Raw genomic sequence first — 15,235 nt, 5'->3', positions numbered from 1 at the left:
AACATGGCTCTTAGTTAGTCGGCCTTAGGTGAATGTAGCATGGTTTTTTCTCCAGGAAACTCGGGGTTTTGGTCCAACAAACAGAAAGTGGAGCATAGAATACAAGCAATTTAGAGGCAGTATATATATGGAACAACATTGCTTTAATGGACGACGCTCGTAAAACCCTACTACAACAAAAATATGCAAAATATAACCAAATTTTATTTATATATTTGTTTATTTGTAATTCAAAAGAATAGAAATGACAAAACTCTTTTTATTGCAGACCTCAAAGTACCAACAGATGTTGCAGGTGCCACGTTTATGGCCATTGGAACTTCATCTCCCGAACTGTTTTCGTCCATTATCGGTAAGAAATAATAAAATTAAAATTGGCGAATGTAGCTTTTGCCCAGTTCTCGTTTGCATCATGAACATGTCGTGCTAATACGTTCTTGAAATATCATATAATTACGAAAACGCTTAATACGATGGTGCCTCCCAACGACTCTGGTGTTTAAGTCAAGTTACCATGACAGAAATTGGTTAAATCAATGAGAATGTCTTTCATTTAGAGTAAATGCATTTATCGAGGAAAAAAAACCACCAGGAAAACTCCTGGATTATGGACAACCATCTATCACACTGTTCCTTATTGTCCATCTAAAACCTCCAATAAAATAAAATTCCTTCGCATGCCACCACACAAATCTCTTATTTTCCAACCTCCTGAGTGTTCTGCATTTAAAATGCTGAAAATAGTTTGTAAAAAGGAGATTCGTTTTCTCAATCTCAAGATAGTAAACTAACAACCATCTGCAGCGTATATAACCAATGAACTTACAGGTAAAGTACCTGTAATAATGGAAAATACTGACAATGGTACGAGATCTAAACAGACCAAATGAAAAACCCCTGAAAGGAAATGGTATTCTGGATGTTTTATCTTCCTCCCCAATAAAAATGAAACGAAACCCCAAATATCCGAATATTCAGACTTTATCTTATGCTTTGCTAAGTGCTTGATGAACACAGACAGCTTCCGGAGAACAAGACTCCCTTTTGAAACGCTCTATAAACAACACAAACATCATATATAACTCATGCAATAAAATTACTTCTGTAAATTGACCAACAAGTATAAAGTACGTTTCATTCCAACTCACTACCCACTGTATAACTACTATAATGTTACCATCCGAATCAGTCCCATAACGTAAGTCATTGTAGAGCTTAAATTGGTAGAAATATGTAGGCCTGCCAGTTCTAATTTGCGAAATGATGCATATTCCAGGATCTCCAGAGACAGAGTAACCAAAAGGAATTTTTGAGATAAGTGAGCATGACTGATGAATAGTTACATTCATATGGTCGTCTATTACTCAGTGAGAGCGATGACAGAAAAGTAGAACAAGCGGAAATCAGAATCTTGCAAAAAATAAGTTAAGCATCAAATATGCAATCATTTCCCACCACATTATCATCTCAATTATACTTGGAATTAATTCAATTGAATTTCTCATTGGAATAGAGCTAAGCAACGCGATTCCAGCTCTATCGCTGACAGTTCCAAGAGTATATGCATGGTCATCTGTTACCCAGGAACAAATTAAGATTGCTTATACTACATGGAACACACTGTGCTAGAAATATTATTGTTGGGGTAATGGAACAATGGAAAAAGATCATGTGGGCTAGTGAATCTCGATTTACACTTTTTTCCATTAATGGTACGGTGAAGCTGTGGCGTGAACTCCAAGAAACCATGCATCCAAACTGTATCGTGTCCACCATTCAACCAGCTGGAGGTGTTATGATGGTATGAGGCATTTTTTGGTACGGACTGCGTCCACTCATCCATTAGAAGGTCTAACGTATTGGACTAACTTCGTCCTCAATTGCTTCATTTTCACCCAGATTGCAATGTATTCTTTCAAGACGACAAAGCAACTCTACCGTGAAAAACTTGTATCTGAATGGTTCAAGGAATATTCTCAAGTTTTCAACTTCTACCCCTGGCCGCCTAATTCTCTAGATCTGAATCCAATTGAGAATGTGTGGGATACGTTGGAAAGGGCAGTTCGGAAATTACAGTGAGTTGCCTTAGTCTTAAGTCACACCCTTCAAAGAAAACCAAATCAAAATAATCCTTACCTTACCATCAAATAAAACTTAATCTTATCCTTCAAATATCAGTAGGCATGTCGTAGTTATTTTATTTCTTGATTGCCAAAATATTCCAAGGACTCGGACTCATCCTGTTATAAAGTACCATTAAGTATCCTTCAAACGCACTGAGAACGACACGAATTTTGGATGAATATTTAAAAGATTGCGTGTCCATTTACTGTTAAATAATTAACTGCTGTCCTCTAGACCACGCACACACCTGTTACTAAGGGAGGAACTATTGGTAAATTGGAACATAGTAATATCCTCGCGCACTAATAGATGGTTAAGCCAGTCACAACTACAAATCATGTTATCTTTATTAGGCGTGTTTATCACTGAAGGTGACATTGGCGTTGGCACAATCGTCGGATCAGCAGTGTTTAATATTCTTGGAGTTACAAGTCTTGCTGGCTTAGCTGTGTGGACAAAGGTGAGTGAATCCTATTTCTAATAGAATAACATTGTCCACTTTTATTTTCTATTCTAATCTCAATTGTAAATAAAAGAAAACGTAGAGGGATCTTCATTGTTTTTTATCAGCAGGAAAGAATTGAAATCATAACTTCCTTCATAGTAGTAATTTAGAACCTCCATGGTGAGTTTTCTCCTCTTTTGTCCAAACGTTTAAAGTAATTAGAAATGGCTGTAAGTCCCTTAAGGACCGAGTGTGCGAATTGCTTAGCTATGGTATAAATCTTCTCTTCCCCCAGAGAAATCTATTCCTTTAACCTCTTCCGGCCATTGTAAATTCATCGTTTCATTCCGTTGCCCACATTCTCACAAACCATTATGATTTGCTGAATGTACTGAAGTACGTACTTCATTATAAAATCATGATGCTTTAATTATATGGATGTTAACAGTAAGATTGCAAGCGTCTTTATTTAAATACTCATAATATTTCTCTGATAACTTTCGAATGCCTCTTTTAATGGCCGAGCAAAATGATAAACCAAATGAACCAAGTCTAAACTGTGGTGTGGGGATGACAAACATCTTCCATTTCAGATCCCTCTGGGTATTCATTGTCACTACGTCTGTGGCAGACCTGGCTTCATTACTCCTAAATGATAATTGTTAAACAATCGATATGTGAAACTTAAGAAGCCAAATCATTGAAATTTAGTTTTGAAACGAAGAACGGAGAGATAAATCAGCTTAGAGTCCCAAATCGATGGGTGATAATAAAGTAAATAAATCAGCAAAGTTTAAAACTCGTCTTAATAAATTCCAAGAGATAAAAATGTTGCATATTATTTCTGTTAAGAGCAACGGAAATTTGGAGTCCAGATTAAACACCTACGAAATGATCTCTTGCTTCCATTAGCTGAAATAATTTCAAATACGATGAGGAATGGTGACATCTGGTTAGATAAAGTTTGTAATCAGATTACAGTGGAATGATGAACAAAATTTGGTGTTTTACGATTCATCTTCAGGGAAACGGAGGAGAGAATCTAGGGTAAGCTTTTGTGGTAATTACCTGTATGTTTTGATAACTTATGGGGTCGATTAACAATAATAAAACCAAGAGGAAGACGGATAACATCTGGTTTTCAGCGTAATATTTCATAACCTTTTATAACTTGGAAAAACTGACGTTAATTATTAAAAATCACGCATGGGGAAAAATAAGAGATGCCTTAGCAATTTAAATTTATTAAATAACAAAACTAATCAGAAATTTTAATAAAATTAAAATTTTATTATTCAAATAAAGGCATGATCATGACGATAATGTTTTTGTAAACGTTTTTTGAGAATTCATTTGTTCCACTTGTATTTTAATTAACTTAAAAATTTCTGATCAGGAGTCCGTTAGTAGATTTTTAAAATTCGAAGGTTTTTAAAGCTAGTTTATGATTATAAAACGCCTGAAGCATCTTAATGGAACGGCCATTTTAACAGAAAAGCTCAGATTATGAATCCTTCGGATACATTCAATACCAGCGATTGTTCAGGTGTGGATTGGCCTCAGAGATATTCGATGGTCACATACAAATGTCCATTACGAATTTTGAGTGGTTGTGGAAGCTCCCTCTCCATTAACCAATCTAAATATACGCTCTGTGATAAATCATTCAGTTTCCGAAAGCTGAGATTCAATTTTGATGATCAAAGCGTGTGGATAAATGCTAAATTACCTATTGGTTGAATCATTTCTTTCCAGGATGTACCTGTGGACTGGTTTCCAATCACTCGTGACTGCCTAATGTATGGAATCACTGTGGCCGCTCTCATTGCCGTGATATACAACAACGTGGTTTTATGGTAAATATCAAAAGAAACCTGTCTCTCAAAACAGTAACATTTTATATAATAGATTAATTTGTTTATTATTCTAATAAAACAAATTATTAAAAATTTAAGTTTTAAAATGCACATTTATAAAGGTCCGACTTTAAAATCTCCACATATACATTTCAGCCATGATCCTTGTATGAATATTTTTCGAAAGAAGCTTAACGTTTCGTAGTTTTCTTTTAACAGTGCCTGAACGAGCTACAGAATGGATTCATACTTGCTTCCATTATGAAGGAAAGCTCAGAATTTTGCTTCGAAGCTCTGCAGACCTTTTTGGGTAGATTTAAATCTTTCAAGAGATCGTTTGAGTTCAATTTTTGTAAACAGCTGCGGTCCAGAGTTATGAATTTCTTCGAATGATGTTATATCCTGCCTTTGTTTCCACACAACATATAGCCACCCGACGTGCAAATCTCAACATGTTTGTACACGTTTAGGCACGTTTATACCTGTCAGTCACAATGGAAGTATTGCATATACATGGAATGTGTATCTAAGAAAACAATTCTTATTGTTTGTCAAAACGTTGTGCGTGATAGGCAAACACAGTTTAGATTTTTGTAATTAGGAATGCAAACTCCGAGTATGCAATAGAAATAAATCTACCACCTTACATTATGCAAATTATTCATGTCTTTAAAAACATGAGTTGAGACCACATCACTTCATTCCCGTTTTTGGCTTGCTCAGTGGGACAACCACATTTCCAGTACTCAAGATGGTAAGTCATCGTTGTTTAGATGATTCGTTGAGATGGCGGGCCGTTAGAAGACTTGAAGCTTATCAGGGCTCAGGCGCAGGTGAGCCACGATTAACAGAAATTAGTTTAATGCGTCACGCAGTGTCGTCTCGGCATAAAGGGATGCCCGTCACATTCATGGGGTACACCATCGAACTTACAAATGACAGAAAGACAGAAAAAACCCGATTATTAGGGCATCTAAAGCAAGAGTGGCAAACCCGCTGGACAAACAGTACCAAAGGAGAAGTGACAAGGAAATTTTTTCCGGAAATACACAAAGTGTACCCTAAATCACCGCCTTGGCTCCACCCAGGACTGCACTCCACTTACCTCCTGACGGGTCACGGCCCTTTCAATGAAAAACTTGCAGCCTTTCGGCTTGTGGAGGACCCACATTGTCCATGTGGGGAACGCGAGAGCTGGCAACATTTGATGCACCAATGTCCACTGTACGACGACCTACGCGGAATCTTAATCACCAGACTAACTTACTTACCTCAGGACCAGGAACACCATCTCCTGGACAGCTTCGATGAATATAGTGCGCTCGCCAAATTTGCACAAGACTTATTTGCAAGAAGGAGAACACAAATTGCAATCAATAATGCACGCCATTAGCCCAGGGCTCCCTGCAGATGAGCATCCAAACTGAACCAGACTATGGCCGTTATGGTGGGACCTCACTCTCCCTGTCTCCTAGGATTGAACATCCATTGCAAATGATAGACGATCCGACACCATATATGCGGACTCCTACTAGACAATGATCTCTCTCTGGACGGGACTCTTTCTCCCATGTGCGACGCAATGACTGGACCACATGACCACAGCAGCTCTGCTTCAGCACGCCGCCTGGCGTTCTAAACTAGGCACCTTTGCCCAGTTCACTTTTAAAACCCCATCCCTAGGCAGGGAAGGGGAAGAGATAGGCCTCTGTCTCATCCCCTCCCCTGTCCCCCCCTTTCCTCCCTGGTGGGGCTTGCTCCACTGACACTCCTGGGATCGCCTTCTCTTTCGTTCCCATACTTCTATCTCCCCCCAATCTTCAGTCTTCCCCCACTCTACCTTTACCGACCGTGAATGTCCCACTGCATGCTGCTAAATTTCAATGTAAAAAATTAACCTAACCTTCATTTAAAACCTATCTCGGCCTTACCTAAACCTCTAGCGTCTACCCCATTTTTTTTTTTTTTTTTTTTTTTTTTTTTTTTTACATAGGTCCTAGCCACTGAAATCTCAGGAAATTAGGTGGCAGGGCCTGCCAGAGTAAATAATTGTAAAACTGGTGTACCTGGTCTGCCTCCACGGGGCCAAGTGTGGGCAACGTTGGGCCTCAGTAGGGGTCCAGCGGCTAAATGACCAGATGAACAACGGTACACGACAGTACACATGTACAATATCCACACACTTTTAAATCTCTGGCCTCAACAGTGTTCTGTTTCACATGACAATGTATACTACGCGGAGATGGGGGAAAACCCCTGGTGCCGTTTGACACGAATACACTTTACACTTTACACTTTACTTTGTCGTCTCGGCACTATGGAAGCAATTTCAGGAGACAGGTACCATTACAATAAAAGCTGGCCGATTTCGCCCAAGGGCAACGTCCACCAGAGCAGACCGGTGTCTGGCTCCAAAAGCAAGCTGGAATCCTGCGATATCTTGTCAAAAACTGTCTCTTGAGGCTACTGCGGCCACAGGTAAAAACATTTCCAACAGGATTGTGTTAAAAAGGCTTCAATTTAAGAGGATTCTACGCAAGGAAATCTGTGGTTCGTATCCCATTAACCCCAAACCGCTGCAAAGCTCGTCGGAACTGATGACATAAACATATGGCTTGAAGCCTTAACAAATGGTCTACAGTTCTGTTCTCTGGTGAGTCTTTTTAGCCTACAAACATATTCTAGACGTTATTTCATCTGGAGACAACGACAAATGCAGTATGCCATTCCATTCAACATCACAGAAAGGGACACTTACGGTGGAGGCGCTGTTCGTGTTCGTGTGGGACGGAATATTGATCAACGGCTGCACCCCTCTTCATGTTTTTGATAAGGGTAGCGTAACTGCGCAGAGGTACTGAGAACAGATCTTCGAACCCTATATGCAACTTTTTAGGGGTGCAGTTGGTTCAGATTTTCTATTCTTCAACACAACACGACAACGCCAATGCACATAAAGCTCAACTGATTGAGAAATAGCTTGAAACTAAAGATTTCCAAAGACTGCCATGGCAGCACGATCACTAGAATTAAAACCGATGGAACATGTAGGGTAGCCATTTGGCGTCAGATTGTACGCAGACAGCCAACTCCTCGGTCACTAGGTGAGCTGAAGTCTGCGCTACTGTTAGAATGAGATTTTTTGCCACAGAATCTTATAGACACCCTTATATCGAGTATGGTTCAGCGCTGTCAGGCCTGTTTAGCCGTTGGAGTGGATCATATTGCGTACTGATGTTATGTGACCTTATTTTTGAGCATCTTGTATCGACTTCTGTAATGTAATCTTTTTGGTAATTCTTATACAACCCCTATAAATGTCCCTTATACCTGTCCGAAGTGTCTCGCTGCCTCCTCATTTCATGGTTATTCTATGGTACACCTCCACACCAAATTTTTCTCGCTTCATTGCAAGAGGCACGAGTTATACCACGTTTTCTATGTGTTGTATGAATTTTGTCCAGCAGTGTAATTTGTCCATCCTTTTTTTTTCTATTGAATAGTTTCTGTAACTTTACCTTTTGGGAAAATTTACAGAACCATGAATTTATCAGAGACTAAGTCCTCTATGAAACGAGAATTGGCTGTTGACTTCAGGAATTATATTTTATCATTATTTCAGTCGCTACCAATCAGCAAACCGACTGAACAGTACACACAGATTTACAGACAAAACACACTGATACCTCGTAGCCTTAGTTTCTTTGGCACTTAACACACACACACCACTTAATCTTCGATAATACGTTGACAATAGCACTGATCCTTGAAATCGATATTTAAAGAACAAACTTAGTCGAGTCCTGTCGATGAGGGGAGGAATTTTATGGGCCTTTTACACAATGTGGCTGAGTTAGTCGGTCTCAGGCGAGGGTAGCATGGTTTTTTCTCCCGTAAACTCAGGTTTTTCATCCAGTAAACAGAAACTCGACCTCCGAACGCTCAAATTAAAGACAATATACATGGAGAAATATGGCCTTAGTCGCTGATGTTCCTAAAACCCTACAACAACCACTTGAACAGCAGCGCCACCTGTTCTTGAACATAGCGGAAGTGTAAAAATCTTAAATTATCGAGAAAAGGCGTAACGCTGCAGATGTAAACAAAATCTCGACGAAACGAGTAAATATAATTGAATTCCCCTGCACGCGCAGCCACTGAGCACGATATTCCATCAAGGAAATCAACTGTTGCAATTTCTTCTTTCATTTCTGCCTAATTGGTTCCATTTTCGATCTATCCATCGACCACACACGTGCTATCTTTCATCGTAATGCGGTACATGAAAGTGTTTGCGTCGATGGCGTTCAAGATATAAACACCATTTCCCCATGGCTGTCATTTTTCGAAGGGACTTTTATTTTCAATATTTAAAAGCCCTCGAGAGATACCATTGGCAGGGTCGTTTAAGAGAACGTGCTGCGCTTAATTTTATTCTAGTCGCTCGGCTCTTCACGCGCTTTGTACCAACGACGCTTCAATTATCTCAGTTGAGACGATCTCCAAAGTCTCCATTACTAGTTCCAATATTTCGAGAGGACGTTTTGCTATACGGCAAAGCATCGTTCGTTGTTTTGTCGATGGTATTGTACTTACCGTTATAGTTGCATCGCGTCGCTTAGGTAGCTCTTGTGTGGTTTATTATAACTTTTATAACTTTTAAATTTCTGCTTAACTACGCTTATGTGCAAAAGTCAAGGACATTGCAGTGGATTTATGAATTATCTCACCATTATCCGACCAGAGCTGAGTAGAACATTGTGTACGCATCTGTTAGATTGACAACTAATGAAAACCTCACAAAGGGACACTGAATGTGTCATGAAAGATTAATCAATAACTTGTTAAATCGTGCAAAATTTAATATCATGAATAAAGGGGCACGAGAGGATTATCAATTTTCTTTGTTATTCTTTATTTCTGTGTACAGTTCTAACAAAGTCAATTCTATCTACCAGTTGCGCTTTCTCTCTCTCTCTCTCTCTCTCTCTCTCTCTCTCTCTCTCTCTCTCCTCATTAGCTTTCTATTCATGCTCACTTTTCTATTCAGGTTCCTTTTCTGTATCTTCATTAGTTTCTATTCATTCTCTCTCTCTCTCTTCATCACTTTTCTATTCATTTTCTCTCTCTCTTTTCATCACTTTCTATTCATGCTCTCTCTTTGTATCTTCATTAATTTTCTATTCATTCTTTCTCTCTTCATCAGTTTTCTTTCGTTTTCTCTCTCTCTTCATCAGTTTTCTTTCGTTTTCTCTCTCTTTTCGTCAGCTTTCTGTTCATTCTCTCTCTCTCTCTCTCTCTTTCTCCTCTCTCTCTCTCTCTCTCTCTCTTTCTCTCTCTCTCTCTCTCTCTCTCTCTCTCTCTTCATCAGTTTTTATATTCACGCTCATTCTCTCTCTCTCTCTCTCTCTCTCTCTTCATCAGTTTTATATTCACGCTCATTCTCTCTCTCTCTCTCTCTCTCTCTCTCTCTCTCTCTCTCTCTCTCTCTCTCCTCTCTCTCTCTCTCTCTCTCTCTCTCTCTCTCTCTCTCTCTCTCTCTCTCTCTCTCTCTCTCTCTTTCTTCATTAGTTTTCTATTCATGCTCCTTTTCTCTCGCTCATTCTCTTTTTTCTCGCTCTCTTAATTCATCCGTTTTCTATTCTCGCTTTCTCTCTCTCTCTCTCTTCATAAGTTTTCTATTCATTCGCTCTCTTTTTCATCAGTTTTCTATTCATGCTCTCTTTTTCTTTCTTTTTCTCTCTTTCTGTGTCTTCATTAGTTCTCCATTCCTACTCTCTCTCTCTCTCTCTCTCTCTCTCTCTCTCTCTCTCTCTCTCTCTCTCTCTCTCTCTCTCTTCATAAGTTTCATGCTATTCATGCTCTCTTTCTCGCTATCTGCTTTAATCCGTCTTCTGTTTATTCTCTTTCTCTTCGTCAGTGCTCTATTCATGTTATCTTTCTCTTAATCAGCTTTCTGTTCATTCACTCTCTTTCTCTTTATCAGCTTTCTGTTCATTCACTCTCTTTCTCTCTCTCTCTCGTTCCATTCGTTTTCTATTCTCTCTTCCTGTTCATTAGCTTTCTATTCATTCTCTCTCTCTCTCTTCATCAGTGTTCTAATCTGCTCTCTTTCTCTCTCTCTTTATCAATTTTCTGTTGATTCTCTTTCTTTCTCTCTCTTCATCAGTGTTCTGTCATGCTCTCTCTCTCTCTCTCTCTCTCTTTATCAATTTTCTGTTGATTCTCTTTCTTTCTCTCTCTTCGTCAGTGTTCTGTCATGCTCTCTTTCTCTCTCTCTTTATCAATTTTCTGTTGATTCTCTTTCTTTCTCTCTCTTCATCAGTTTTCTATTCTCTATCTCGCGTAGCGTAGAATAAATAAAAACGAAAAACATCATTTCGGCTTATTGTACAGCCGACGTATTAACATAGTTTTCCATAAATGATCATCTGAACTCGTAGACATGAGTGCTTTCAATAAACTTTTAAATGACAATACGCAATGAGAATGAGCTGCATCATCGCATTTAAATGCGTTTATTTTAACAGGTGGGAAGCCCTGATCCTGATCCTGATGTTTGCAGGATACATCGTGTTAATGTACTTCAATGCCAGTGTTGAAAATGCATGCATGCAGTTGGTAAGTGCATATTTTTTTTTTATTTATACACCACAATCAAAACGGTTACATATATAATCATATGGACCCAACATTATCACTATAAAGTACAAAACGCGTATAATAATATTTAAAAATATCTAACCACAGAATCAATCAACTTAAAATTAGTTATGGATAAAATGAAATCGGTTTAAAAATGTGACTCGATCAAAAGTTATTAAACTAAGAAAGAAATCGAGTACAAATCCAGAACGTAGATGCTTCAATTGTTATAATTCTTTAAATATTAACCATGAATGAAAGAAAGAAAATTGAATGTAATTAAATCTATCGTCTTTTCAATTTTAAACACAACACGAGCAAGCTGAAATCAATTTTAATCAGAAGCAACAATAGCTTTTATTTTTTTTAGTCTCCATTGACTTAGCCTAGAAATCCATAGCTCGATAGTGCTGCCACCTGCGGGACAATAATCTAACTAACATTGCAAAAATTAAAATCCTTTAACATAAATAGCTTAACTTTTCTTTTAATCAATAAACAACTTCGGAAATGCAAGATTCGTTTCAAAACCGGCATGACCTTCGCTGGAATAAAAACGTAGTTATTAATTAGCAATGGAACTTTTAAACACTAATTAAAAATAAAAATACCAGGCACTAGGGAAAAACATAATCTTTCACAAGAAAAATTTCGAAGAAAAATAATTAATGAACACCAAAAAAAGCTGAAATAAATATGAGAACTCACTACTTGGTAATTAGTAATCGGAAGTGTAAACGATCAAATGAAAACTAGTGCAAAAAAAATGAATTAAGTGTAATTCTTTAATCGCGTACTTAAGATTTCCTGATTTCTTCTTATTGAAATAAATCACCCTAAATACCAAATTCATAATTTAGTATTTTAAAATACGCTATCTAATGCGCTGTTCAATTCTATGAGGTAATATTCTATTTGCTGTTCTTTATTGATTTTTAGGCTGAAAAGATAAAGAAAAGAATGCGGAGAACAAACAGGTGTCCCGAATCTGACGAAAAAGCTCCCTTATTGGGAAACCAAATCTTTGCACCTGAAGTAGAAGAAGAAAAGGGAACAAAAACGCCAATTGAAGACAGCCTAACAAACGACAATGATGAAGATTTTTTCCTTCAAAGATCGAGAAGGGAAAGTCAGATCATCATTGAAGATGGTAAGTGAGATCTTAATTCTTCAGGCTAATGCAACCTTAACACAAATTAATCGAAAAGGCAACTAAGGCCATGAGGTGTCAGTATATTGTGAGAATTTTTCGATTGTTGCCCTCGTGGTTAGCACAGTTTGCAGAATTGTCGTCCCCCCCCAGACTGGGTGGAAAAGACCTGAGTTGAAGTCCTGTTGATGACATGAGGAATATTTATGGTCCCTTTTCACAACGTAGCTGAGTTAGTCGGTCTTAGGCGAGGACCAGATTGTTTTTTTAGTCCAGAAAACAGAAATTGGACCACAGAACACGCGCAATTTACAGACAGCATATATGGAGCAATATGGCCTTAGTTGCTGATGATCCTAAAACCCAACTACAACAACTTCGATTGTTTGTTTGTTTACTTGACGAAGAACAGGTATCTCTGGGAGAAAAACAAACAACCCTCGCTGAATATCTTTTTAATATTTAATATGTGAAATATTAGAAGTATTACAAAATCAGTTTATGAATTTACTTTTCGTAGATTGTAATCTGAATTAATACGTTTGGTTAACTTATCTTTCTAGTGAAGTCCATGCAAGGAGATGAAGAAGACGAGAAGGAGGATGGATCTCTGTGCTCCATGCCGTACAAAGGAAGACTAAAGCAAATCACTTGGGTTTTAATGTGGCCTGCTTCACTACTTTTCTTTATTAGCATCCCAAATTGTAAAAAATCGAAATTACGGAATTTCTTTCCTTTAACCTTCCTTATGTCTGTGATATGGTTGGGGCTGTTGTCTTACATAGCTGTGTGGATGGTCACCATAATAGGTAGTTAAAACCTTAAACGCTTAAAATTCTGAGAATATATTAATTATTCATAAAGTTAACACACTACATTATTAAATGTAGCGAATTAAAATTGGCTTTTCATATCGCACAATATGCTTTTTATTATTTATTACGTGCAGAACAATGAATTTTTCATTCTCTAAAGATCTATTTTCAATAAAATTAGCTATAATTCTTTATTTATATTGTGATCATCATTTTATGACTTTGTTTCACTATTTGGTTAGTAGATGGCAGCACAATAAACATATCTATCAAAATGGATTAAAGTTGCTTTTAAAAAGCAACAATACAACACTTTTATAAGTGTTAATCAATAAAAGTTAATAATTTAAATTATTTAACAATACTTTCCTTTTTATTTTAGGTTATACTTTAGGTATTCCAGATACTGTATCTGGAATCACAATTCTGGCAGCAGGAACCAGCATACCGGAAGTTATATCCAGTGTAATTGTCGTAAGGAATGGTATGTGGGTGGTTAAATAAAAAAAAATAATAATTTAAAAGTTCCCTATACGAAGGCTGATTATTTTTAATTTTTTTTATTCAGAATTTTTAATTAAAAATATTTAAATTATTTTATTTTTTTTATTCAGAATTTTTTATTAAAAATATTTAAATTATTATTTTTTTATTCAGAATTTTTAATTAAAAATATTTAAATTATTATTTTTTTTATTCAGAATTTTTAATTAAAAATATAAAAATTATTTATTTTTTTATTAAGTTGATACCTTAATTAATTTTGATTTAGGTTTAATTTTTTTTAATTAAAACCCTCATTTTTTACTCTAATTAATGAAAATTTGATTAATTTATTTCTATTAAACCTGATTAATTTAGTTTTCTTCATATCTTATGCCTTTATTCTTATAGCAATAATATTTATTCGTTCATTTACCCAATTTATTATTTGAACACTTAATTTTGCACTTTTTTTTTTTTTTAGGTCTGGGAAACATGGCAATATGCAATTTACTGGGCAGCAATATATTCGATATTCTCTTCTGTTTGGGCGTTCCATGGATAATCAAGAGTGTAGCCTTTTCGCCAGATAAAAGTGTTATTATCAACAGCTCAGCTCTCACATACACCACAGCCACCCTCCTTTCAACAGTTTTCATGATATTTATTGTTTTCACATGCTCCGGGTGGAAATTAAACTGGAAAGTTGGAATTGCTTGCCTTGTGCTGTATATTGGATTTTTAATTTTGGCATGTATGTACGAACTGAACGTTTTTGGAGAATTTAATCCACCACCGTGTCCACGATAAAGATATTTATCCAAAGAATATAAATTGGAACTGATACTGAGTTTCTGAAAACAATAAAAAAAATAATAATAATAAGTTTTTTTTTTCATTTGATTATCATTTTTAATGAAATTAACACTTTGAACTCAGAAAAAATGATAAAAGCAACAATGAAAGTGAGATCTCGTGCTGAAAAAAAAAAATATATCATTTTTAATGAAATTAACACTTTTAACCCAGAAAAAATGATAAAAGCAACAATGGAAGTGAGATCTCGTGCTGAAAAAAAAAAAAAAAATGAAATTGACAAACACGCGCTGTGAACATTTATTCCATTGTTGCTACTTGTAAAAAATAAAAGTCGTTTGGTCTGACCGAGATTATCTCTATTTTTTTTTTTTTTTTTTTACTTAGAATTATTCCTGATTAGATATTTATTCGAAATGTTCTGGTTACACTGTATATATTAAGTAGACATTCTTAATAATTACAATGGAATAGCAAGTTCCATAAATTAAGGAAATGAGCTAGTAATTTTGACCTTTCGATGTTAAAGAACGCTATGATTTATTCCGTGCGTGTAACTTTTAATTTTAAAATAAATTTACGACCATTAAGAGTCACTGTTCTCGTAAATATACAGTCTCTCTACAACACTAAGAATGCTTAATAAATAATAAATAACAAACGAATCTGAATCGACATTAACTAGCTTTGTAAACGTAAGTCTTTTCTCCCTTTACTAAAGCAGTAAATTATAATTACACAGCTGCAATGAGCTTTTATTTGTTTTGGGATGTCAAAAACAAAGCATTCGCGAAAATTAGAACCTGTCACATATTTATGAATTAATATAACTTAAGTAACTATAGAAATAAGGGTGTATTTAGCAAAATAAACGTACAAAAGTGGCTCGGGTTACTGCTTC

General features: G+C 36.4%; 1 protein-coding gene across 1 annotated transcript in view; it reads left to right on the top strand.

Moving 5' to 3' along the window:
- Positions 1-14,328, top strand: part of LOC150079553 (sodium/potassium/calcium exchanger 5-like) — a 40,006-nt gene extending 25,678 nt beyond the window's left edge. The window contains exons 4-11 of the mRNA XM_090383106.1: positions 269-352; positions 2,478-2,584; positions 4,325-4,425; positions 10,956-11,046; positions 12,010-12,220; positions 12,784-13,029; positions 13,418-13,519; positions 14,003-14,328. Of these exons, the coding sequence (XP_090239232.1) occupies positions 269-352; positions 2,478-2,584; positions 4,325-4,425; positions 10,956-11,046; positions 12,010-12,220; positions 12,784-13,029; positions 13,418-13,519; positions 14,003-14,328 (1,268 nt within the window). The remainder of the gene's footprint in view (positions 1-268; positions 353-2,477; positions 2,585-4,324; positions 4,426-10,955; positions 11,047-12,009; positions 12,221-12,783; positions 13,030-13,417; positions 13,520-14,002) is intronic.
- Positions 14,329-15,235: the final 907 nt, after the last annotated feature.

This window comes from Mastigoproctus giganteus, chromosome 10 (assembly GCF_048544385.1).
Source record: "Mastigoproctus giganteus isolate SK-2022 chromosome 10, ASM4854438v1, whole genome shotgun sequence".
In the NCBI taxonomy this organism is placed as follows: Eukaryota; Metazoa; Arthropoda; class Arachnida; order Uropygi; family Thelyphonidae; genus Mastigoproctus; species Mastigoproctus giganteus.
This window is presented reverse-complemented; position numbering and strand designations above follow the sequence as displayed.